We start from the raw sequence: 11276 nt of genomic DNA, 5'->3' as shown, positions 1-11276 counted from the left end.
GCGGCGAGTGCGGCAGCGCCCAGTGGAACAGCGGACCTCCAGGCACAGCGGAGTGGAACCGGAGGTTGCGGCCAAATTGTGCCCGCTGTCAGTACCCAGATAGACGGGGCATAAGACTTCCCCAATCCAGGAGGGAAAGGTGTGCTGACCGCAAGCGAGAGGAGCTCATCGCCAAGCCGAGTGCACACACACGTGCACAGGGAAACGTGCAGCAGAGGCGCCGGTCAGTGTTTGCACCGGGGCACACAACAACTAGAACGCCAAACACCAAACACCAGGTTCTGGATACAAGCGTCGCGTAGGACTGTAGGTTTAACCACACCGTGTGTGCCGGGGTTTCTGGGTACACCGGGTGACACGGAGTCTGGCGTCTGGGGGGGCTGAGGGTAATAGACCACCAGCCGTAGCGAAATCTAAAACCGAGGCCTGCACGCACGGACCTGGAGGGCTAGCAGTGCTCGTTTTCAGCGAACTGAGAGCGCGAGATCTCCTACAGCTGCAGCTGTGGGCTGTAGTGCAGGTGCAAGCCGGTGGAGGAGCACCTCACGCAGGCGAGATCTCTTACGACACACCGAGGCTCAGGCCGGGCAGCTGGGCCTCGGATTTTACCTGCCGCTTCTAGCGCTCCTGCTGTGGAGGAAAAAGCCCTCTGGACAAAAAAACAACACAGCAAGCAGTCGGAATATATAAGGCACTATAGAAACACGAAAGTATGCTATTTATGGCCGAAACTGAAACCGAAAGCGCAACGGAGCCCCGGAGCCCCAGAACACGGACGAAACAGAGTCGGATTAGTTATTATCAATAATAATAACTAATAGTACAAATCGACACAGAAAATAAACGGTGGTGACAGCACAGCCGTGAAGTCAGCCAACTGAATAGCAATAATAATTATTGTAAACAATAATAATAAGGTCTAATGCATGGAAAAGACACAGAGAGCTCACGTTCTCGGTCCAGGCGAAGTGGCAAAAGAGGACAAACCTGCGCAGACGTCACGTTTTTTAGAACAGGAAGTGGGAAGGGACCTGTTCTGAGTGACAAGCGCAGAAGCCAATGGCAGCTTTGATAGAGTGATGTTTCAATCAGGTTCCTAAGGCAGTGCGCAGAAACCCCTCCCCCTTGGACGGTGCTTCCGTCTTGAAAGATAACCTATATTCGCTCTATTCCTGGCCAATCTCCTTGAAGTGCAAGCTGGCTGCTTTTAAAACCAAGTTCATGGTCCAGAGTAGGGAAGCAATTGGTTGAGATGTGTTTGGCTGGTTGTTCAGGAGGACATCATCCAATGAGGAGTGGTGTTTCGGAATGTGTAAATAACACACTGTGGAATGTGCATAGTAAGTGCAGATGTGCTCAATGAAAATAGAAGAAAGTAAAATACAAGAAATAAAAGTGCAATCATAGTGAAAAGAAACACAACAAATAATAAGTAAAGGACAAACAAAATAATGCTGAACCGAACCAATACTGTACATTAGATAATAATTAATATGAAGGAAAACCCACACCCAACCCGTATTATGCACACCCAATTTGCCCCACACCCCCTGCAACACATACACAGAAGACCAATATACAGATCTACAAGGTACCTCCCTTCACCACCCTGGGGTGCAATCAGTGACATCATTTTTAATAATATATATCTCGCAGCATATAAATATTATTTACTCAAATGAGTACCACATAAAGTGCTACTTTGAGTACCTCAAACCACATAAAATGGTTTTATTATAGAAGAGGACAAAACACACATCTCAGATCACCAATTATACGTGGGTGAGTATTATGTATTTTGTGGGGTTTTTTTCATGTTATTTGGTATCCGTATATATTGCTTGCCTGTAAAATTTCTGAGATGCATATATAATTACTATTATTATCACAGATTGACTGAGTGTCAAACTTATTTTCTAGAAATACAGTTAACAACATAAAAGCACTTTCTTATGCATGATGTGCTTGAAAAGGTTATGGCATTCAAATCCTGCATGCTATTAGATTGATAATTAATGAATTGTCTGAAAAAACAGTAAAATAAGACATTAATGAAAGACTCAACATTTTAAAACTGATCTGCATATGTAGCAGATTTAGTAATTGTATAGGGTATTTCAGTCAACCTGAGTTCTCTTTTGCAATGAATTGTTGGAATATATAATGATGCAAAAGAGACATACATGTATGCTGGGTTCATAGACTGAACATACCATGCAGTACACCGTACACTTATGTACCAGGTCTACTAAAATACTTTTTGACGTGCCTATGTATAATCAGAAAATCATTTTTATCTTAGTAAGTACCTTTAACAGTTGAATTCTAATCTGATAGGCTTCCTACTGAATCCTGAATTTCATGGCTGAAATGTTTTTGCAAAGAAATACTTGGGCATTCCTGTGAAAGATCTATGTCCTTTTCACATGTGCCAATATCATATTCTCCTGTTAAAATGAAGATAAAATAAATGTAATGACTTTTGTAATTACAGATAAGTGCTTGAAGACTGAAACCTGCCCATGAACTCCCTGAATCCAACACTTGCTCCGAATGCTACGTTTGTTCGGCCTCAGTTCTTTTATATCAGTGGCTTATCTAACCTACCAAATGCAAAGTATTACTATGTTTTCTTGTGCTTTGTTTATGTTGTAACTATATTAGGTAATTCCTTCATCCTGTTCATTATATACATGGAGCGTAGCCTTCACACCCCTAAGTATGTTGTCGTTTGTAATTTAGCTATAGTTGATGTTTGTAGCAGCACAACAATTATACCAAAGTTAATTGACACTTTCCTCTTTGATTCTCATTTCATCAAATATGAAGCTTGCTTGGCCAATATGTATTTTGTGCTTTTATTCTCCACCATGCAGTCGCTTATTCTTGTTGTACTAGCCTATGACAGGTTTGTTGCTATATGCTTTCCACTGAGATATCACAACATTATCACCAATACTTCGATGATTGTGATTATAGCAGTAATGTGGGCTATTGCAGCACTAATGGCAATCATACCCATATTTTTATTTACCAGATTGTCCTTTTGTAGATCTATAGTGATAAACAGCTATTTTTGTGATTATGGACCTGCTTTTCATCTGGCCTGTAATGACAATTCTCCAAATTTCATAATGGGAACATTGGGAACAACAATATTTTTTGTGGCCCCAGTCACAGTGATTGGATTATCTTATGCATGTATAATATTTGTATTGTTAAAAATTGCAACTCAGGAGAGATGTTTGAAAGCTATGAAAACCTGCACGTCCCACCTAATTATGGTGGCAATTTTTTACCTTCCAATATGTGCCACTTATATTGCTGCATTGAGCTCCACCATTCATCCAAATGCCAGGATAATTAATACATCCTTGGCTTGTGTCATTCCACCAATGCTGAACCCTATCATTTATTCTTTAAAAACAGAGGAAATCATGTTAGCAATAAAAAAAAAAAACTATATAAAAGGAACAAACTAATTTCTCATGGTACAGAAGAATGTATGTAGAATGTATGTATGTAAAGATGTATGTAGAATGTGGTTGTAAAATAAAGTATTGCACCTAAAATCACTGGTTATATACACTAAAATATAAAGTGAGGATAAACACTGAATAATCCTTATTGTGGTGAACTAATTCCTATGCAAACTGTAGTCTTTCATGTACTGAAGACAAGCCTATGGTGTCAGAATGCCAGTTTATTTCTTACAGCACTATAATGAGGCTGTGCCAGGTGTGTGACAGTTAATCCGCTCCCTGTTGGTTTACCGCTCTAGACAATAGAGATTAGGGAATGCTGTGTGTTGAGGTGTTTTTGGTTTTGTCATTTTTTTTGTCTCTAGTCTAGCCACATTAAATGGAAGGGAAATATCTAAAAAATGTAATGCAAATATATATATATATATATACACTCACCTAAAGGATTATTAGGAACACCATACTAATACTGTGTTTGACCCCCTTTCGCCTTCAGAACTGCCTTAATTCTACGTGGCATTGATTCAACAAGGTGCTGAAAGCATTCTTTAGAAATGTTGGCCCATATTGATAGGATAGCATCTTGCAGTTGATGGAGATTTGTGGGATGCACATCCAGGGCACGAAGCTCCCGTTCCACCACATCCCAAAGATGCTCTATTGGGTTGAGATCTGGTGACTGTGGGGGCCAGTTTAGTACAGTGAACTCATTGTCATGTTCAAGAAACCAATTTGAAATGATTCGACCTTTGTGACATGGTGCATTATCCTGCTGGAAGTAGCCATCAGAGGATGGGTACATGGTGGTCATAAAGGGATGGACATGGTCAGAAACAATGCTCAGGTAGGCCGTGGCATTTAAACGATGCCCAATTGGCACTAAGGGGCCTAAAGTGTGCCAAGAAAACATCCCCCACACCATTACACCACCACCACCAGCCTGCACAGTGGTAACAAGGCATGATGGATCCATGTTCTCATTCTGTTTACGCCAAATTCTGACTCTACCATCTGAATGTCTCAACAGAAATCGAGACTCATCAGACCAGGCAACATTTTTCCAGTCTTCAACTGTCCAATTTTGGTGAGCTTGTGCAAATTGTAGCCTCTTTTTCCTATTTGTAGTGGAGATGAGTGGTACCCGCTGGGGTCTTCTGCTGTTGTAGCCCATCCGCCTCAAGGTTGTACGTGTTGTGGCTTCACAAATGCTTTGCTGCATACCTCGGTTGTAACGAGTGGTTATTTCAGTCAAAGTTGCTCTTCTATCAGCTTGAATCAGTCGGCCCATTCTCCTCTGACCTCTAGCATCAACAAGGCATTTTCGCCCCCACAGGACTGCCGCATACTGGATGTTTTTCCCTTTTCACACCATTCTTTGTAAACCCTAGAAATGGTTGTGTGTGAAAATCCCAGTAACTGAGCAGATTGTGAAATACTCAGACTGACCAGTCTGGCACCAAAAACCATGCCATGCTCAAAATTGCTTAAATCACCTTTCTTTCCCATTCAGACATTCAGTTTGGAGTTCAGGAGATTGTCTTGACCAGGACCACACCCCTAAATGCATTGAAGCAACTGCCATGTGATTGGTTGGTTAGATAATTGCATTAATGATAAATTGAACAGGTGTTCCTAATAATCCTTTAGGTGAGTGTATATATATATATATATATATATAATTTTTGAAACATTTTAATTGCTGTACAAAGGAAATTATCTTCAGCAATAAAATTAGTCTGAACCAAAATCCTGAAAATATTGTTGTAATTGTATTATTACACTTTTTTACATTGAAAACATATTTAAATGACATATAATTACATCTTATTGTTAATTTTGCTAATTATCTCATTAAGCAGCAAGTAGAAGGGTAGCAGTAGATTCAAAAGCAGAGAATGAAAGTCTGTAAAGGGGATCTAAGCCCTTAGAGTGCACGTAGATTGACTGAGTGGTAGGTGATGCTGGGTTACTTTGCAGACAGGTGAAGTTACACTGCAATGTTGACTTCATCACGACTTGTACCTCTCATCTGATCTCAGTGGCAGTGTTTCCTGTCATTCTTCCAATGCTTAATCCTAACATTTATTCATTGTTTGGTATTCCGTGAAAGCTGTGACTCTCAGCTTTCTAATGGTGTCAATTATTCTCTGATTTCTCTGATTGCTTGGTCTGAGTAGGAATACAAAATCTCAGAAAATACTGACAGCTTTAACATTCTGGAACTAGACAGTCTACTGATCAAAACAAGACCATCCACATTTTGACAGAAGCCATACACGCCAATAGAGAGCTCAAAATGTTCGGAAGTAAACACTCTCTTTACATAAGAACATAAAGTTTACAAACGAGAGGAGGCCATTTGACACATTGTGCTTGTTTGGTGTCCATTAATTACTAAGTGATCCAAGGATCCTATTCAGTCTATTTTTAAATATTCTCAAATTTTCAGCTTCAACCACATTGCTGGGGAGTTTGTTCCAGATTGTGACAACTCTCTGGGAGAAGAAGTGTCTCCTGTTTTCTGTCTTGAATGCCTTGAAGCCCAATTTCCATTTGTGTCCCCGGGTGCGTGTGTCCCTGCTAATCTGGAAAAGCTCCTCTGATTTGATGTGGTCGATGCCTTTCATGATTTTGAAGACTTGAATCAAGTCCCCACGTAGTCTCCTCTGTGCCAGGGTGAAAAGGTTCAGTTCCCTCAGTCTCTCAGTAGGACATTCCCTTCAAACCTGGAATAAGTCTGGTTGCTCTCCTCTGAACTGCCTCTAGAGCAGCAATATCCTTCTTGAAGTGTGGTGCCCAGAACTGTACACAGTATCCAGATGAGGTCTAACTAGTGCATTGTACAGTCTGAACATTACTGCCCTTGTTCTCAATTCTACACTTTTGACAATATACCCTAACATTCTGTTTGCCTTTTTTATTGCTTCCCCACATTGTTTGGATGGAGAAAGTGAGGAGTCCACATAGACTCCTAGATCTTTCTCATGCGTTAATAAATGACCAGGCCCTGCCCTGTTTAACATGTGTAACATGTTCATGTTTCATTAAAGAGGGCAACTGTTGGGGTAAAATTGCCCCCTATGTATTGTATATACCCACTGTATAATACTCTGCATGTTGAGAGAACAGAGTACAAGGATTTGTATATAACATTATGTAGGCATACTGATTATTAACCTACTGTAACCATGTAACTCATTGTATTGTATTCTGATTGTAGGAATAGATTAGAACAGACGTTGCAGATTTGACATTGACATATCTCACTGGAAATGTTGCCGTGGCAGGGCGGTCTGAAACTTGTCATTATTGCAGAAATAACATACCAGAAATAAGATAGAGTCCCAAGTCATCTACTGCTAGGCAAACTGTGCAGATATGTCAACCGAAACACTCGAGTGTGTTAGGGGTTATGATGTCGGACACATTCCATGTCTGCCTACCAACTAGATCTGTAATATGTCCTGCCCCAAAACTGACATGTATAAAACTGTGTGCTGTAGCAGAAATAAACTGAAGACAAACGATCTGGCATTGTGTCGGTGACTTGTCTTCCCGGGCTCGTATCCTGCGGAGGATCCATCCACCATCCTACACTGACGACGCAGGGTTATCCTAGTCCGGGGAACCCGAAGGGTTCACTTCTCCATGTTTGTATCTTAACAGCTTCTGAGATCTTGTGAGATCAGGCGCGTTCAGGATGGTGTGGCCACAAGCCAACAGTGTGGCCGCAAGTGTACTAATACAAAACTATCTTATATAATTTGATCTGAACTTTTTGTAGAACATGAAATATTATATATCCTATTCATTGTCATGGTGTTCTGAACAAAACAAGCCTATTTGCAAAGAAATACTATCGAATTTGAAGGATCTGTGCCTGTTTGAGTGGGTCACCCTGCTGCTACATCTGTCTGCACCATTCCCTCCCAGGGACAGCACAGCGGCATGTGACTTGAACACCTTGGCTGGGGTGTCAGTGAGATTGACAGGCGTGTAGCCAATAAACTCAGCTTTCAAACAATATGCAGACTCGGTATGCAGACACAATGTCTTTGTGCGCAGGTACAGTGACAGACCGCCTAGTGATGCATGAAGCTGTGATGCATCTGCAGAACCTCATTTTGGAAAGACAGCATCCAATGGTGGATTTGTATGTAATATTATTTGGTTATTTGTATTATTTAATCTACAATTTTGTTTAGCCACTTGGGTATGTATGTGGACAGCACTTAGCACTAAACTCTCAAAAAGGCCCTCATACAGTGGATTCTGTTTGTCCTATCAACACACAAATTGGTACAACTGTTGTCAACACGTCACTGAAGGCATATATGGAGATTCAGCCTACTATACACTGAGGTGCCTTCTTTAGGTGATGTGAAACATAAATGTTTTTTCTGCATGTTATCTTATGTTATGTGTATTTCCTTACACATGATACCATCCATGTGCATGTGATGCAAATATTATGGTTACTAGGTTACAGACCAGTCCACTTAAATCCCTTCCTCCAACCATCTTCATTTAGATTGAATTCTCTGGGGTGGTTATTACGGAATATTTATGAAAGACAACATGACAATACCAGGGACTACAATGAATCATAAATACATTTGTGTGAACACAAAACTGATTGTGTTTAACATATTTAAAAAGAAAGAGCACATAAGTCTGTTTAAACAAACCCTGCAGGGTTTTCTTTACAACAACAGAGTATAAAATTGCTCATCTATTTCTTTCAGTTTCCTTTGTGAGGTAAATGTATTCTAGGTGGAAGGTGGAAGCCTGGATAATAGTTCAGTTTCTACAGGATTGCACTGTAGCACCAAGTATGTAAGAGAATCTGTTCCCTCTCTGCTGATAACATTCATTTCCCCATACTTCTGTATATATCTATTATATAAATTGTATAAATGTATAAATTAATGTAGATTCCACTTGATGTTATAAGAATAAAGTCAAATAAACATGACATTCTTTTCACATTTCCATTGCTGTGTGGAGCAAATTATTTTGGGCAGTAAAAAGCTTGGTAGCTTTAAGTCTAATCCAAAACAGTGACATTATCATTTAAACATCCACCTATCCATTATCTGTACCCATTTTATCCAGATATGGGGTCACAGTGAACCACAGCCTTACCTGGGGCCACGGGGCAGAAGGCAGGGTACACCTTGGTGAAGATGCCAGTCCATTGCATAAAACACACTCTCATGGCTACTCTAAATTGCCCTGTAGTCAATAAATCTAAGCAGCCTGTCTTGGGGAAGGGAGAGAAAACCTGGGTCCCCGAGGCTGTGAGGCAGCAGCGCTAACCACTGAGTCACCACACCACTGTCAGTTTACCACTTTGGAGCGTATATCCTTCAGAACAGAGAGAAAGGGTGCGAGTGAAGGAAAGCTCGGACTGGACATTGCACTTAGTATAAGCCGTGTTAGACTTAATTATTTTGTAATTAATTTAGAACAATTTGCAGACTATATTTTTCACTTTGACATTATGGCCATTTTCTGTGTTGATCAGTAGCAAAAACTCCTGATAAAATCCATTCTTATTTCGTGTTGTAACACAATGAAATGTGGAAAAGTCCAAGGGGGGTGAATACTTTTGAGAGCCACTGTATATTAATGTATATACATAACAGTCATAACAACACTGAACCTGAGAACTGAGAGGCGTAGCCAGGGCTTCAGAACACAGTAAGGATGGATCACAAATAATAATAATAATAATAATAATAATAATAATAATAATAATAATAATAATAATAATAATAATGCATTGTGCAGTAATTATACTATTCATATAAAGTCTTTGATTTTTTTTAATAGAGGTCCAAAGACTAAATGGTAAAGAGGAAAAAGTAGTCCGGCCAGTGCAATATATACTAACAGGAAGGGCTGCTTGTTGATGCGCGGAAGGGACAATGGCAGCTTTGATATGTTTTGTATCAGGTACCATGGTAACAGCCTTAACCCCTACCCCCTTTGGTTGTATTCTCGACTTGAAAAATAACTTATTATTCAGAAGGTTGCATGAAAAGACAGATCATATGTTGTGATCTTGATCCTTACACACTTAATAACTTAAATAATAATGTAAAATAATGAAGAAGTATAATGTTAATTTAGATAGCTATAACTAATGCAAGATATTTAAATGACACAACCTATGGTGCTCTGCATGTCAATATATACAACTAAATAAAACTTGTAAATAATTGTTCAAAATTAATAGTTATATCGTACAGTACTGCAAATATATGAATAACACATTCTGTTTACTTATAGCCACATGGCATGTAATGCTATGGTTTAAAAAAAAAAAAAAGTCTAATAGCAATTTTTAGTAACCCAACTAGCTAGCAATGTAGCAGAGAATAGCTAGTCAATTTACTAGGGGAGCTTAGCATGGATATCCAAAGCTGACAAGATCTAAAAAAGTGACGTTAAATATTGGTGTAGCAGTTTTGTAAAAGCAATAAGGCACAAGAGGCCTTTTTATATCATGTCTATAGTCACAGTCGGGGCGCTATTAGGTACAGGGTGCAGACGAGTCGCTTATGCAACTATAAACTGTACTGCTTGCAAGAATGCTTTTGAATCCACTCCAATTACCACTGATGTACCTGTTGCCATATTTTCTGTTCACTGAATTTCTGAATTACCCATGAACTGCCTCAAACAGAATCATGCACTGTATGCTGCATAAGCACTTACTCAGTTTTACTCTCATGAGGACTGAGATGACATGTTCTTGCTTATACCGTACTATGTTTTTGAAATCTGTATGTTTTATTTTTTTGTTTTTACAACTGTCAGGGCATCTGCTAAGAAACAAATACATACACAGGAGACCAATAAACATTCAGATCTACGGGTAACTCCCTTCAGCACCCTGGGGTGCGAACACTGACATCATTTATAATACTGTATCTGTCGCAGCATATAAATATGATTCACTGAACTGAGTAGAACAAAATACCACATAAAGTGCTTTTATTATAGAAGAGGACAAACAGACCTGATGCCTATAAGCTTATAATTATAATTAAATGTGGGTGAGTATTATGAATGATTTCTCAACTGTGATTTGATATCTGTACATGTTTGTTGCCTGTACAATCTGAATTAAATGTATTATTGATTACTGTTATTAAAACTGATTGACTGAGTGTTAAAATTATTTTCTAGAAATACATTTTTGATGTTAACACTTTGCAAAAAGTCTCCCAGTTACGTATACAATTGTTTGGTAAGGATGCCCACTGGGAGGCTACCCTTGGAGCCCACTGTAAATACACTGTAAGTAGCGAGACTTATTGTAAAGTGTTAACTTTTTGAGTTTATGACTCACAAAAAATGCATGCCAACAGATTAATAATTAAGGAATTACATTAAAATACAGTAAAATAAGGCATTACAGGAAAACTAACATTTTAATACTGATCTGCATATATAGCAGGTATAGCACCTCAATCTAAGGTAAGATCCATCCATCCATTTTCAAAACGGCTTATCCTGGACAGGGTCGTGGGGTTGGGTAAAATGTGTTACCTTATTTTATTAATCCAAAACTAAATATCTAAATTAAGTTATAGACCATTTCAGTCAACATGAGTTCTCTTTTGCAGACTTTCATGGCAGAAATGCTCTTGCAAAGAAATACTTCCTGTGAAAGATCAATGTCCATTGCACATGTGCCCATATCATAAGTTAATGACTTTTGTAATTACAGATGAGAGCTTGAAGACTGAAACCTGCCCATGAATTCAACACTTGATCCAAACA

The 11276-nt window shown here is 39.3% G+C and overlaps 1 protein-coding gene across 1 annotated transcript; it reads left to right on the top strand.

Annotated features, from left to right (window-relative positions):
- Positions 1–2522: 2522 nt before the first annotated feature.
- Positions 2523–3482, top strand: LOC136747183 (olfactory receptor 1E16-like). Its single transcript, XM_066700137.1, has one exon. The coding sequence runs from the start codon at positions 2523–2525 to the stop codon at positions 3480–3482; it is 960 nt and encodes a 319-aa protein (XP_066556234.1).
- The last annotated feature ends 7794 nt before the right edge of the window (positions 3483–11276 follow it).

This window comes from Amia ocellicauda, chromosome 3, assembly GCF_036373705.1.
Source record: "Amia ocellicauda isolate fAmiCal2 chromosome 3, fAmiCal2.hap1, whole genome shotgun sequence".
NCBI classification, from domain to species: Eukaryota; Metazoa; Chordata; class Actinopteri; order Amiiformes; family Amiidae; genus Amia; species Amia ocellicauda.
Note: the sequence above shows the minus strand (reverse complement) of the source record. Positions and strands in the feature narration are given on the sequence as shown.

What these genes read in the sequence shown, in the direction of transcription:
- LOC136747183 (XM_066700137.1), top strand. Translation starts at nt 2,523, where the DNA reads ATGAACTCCCTGAATCCAACACTTGCTCCGAATGCTACGTTTGTTCGG.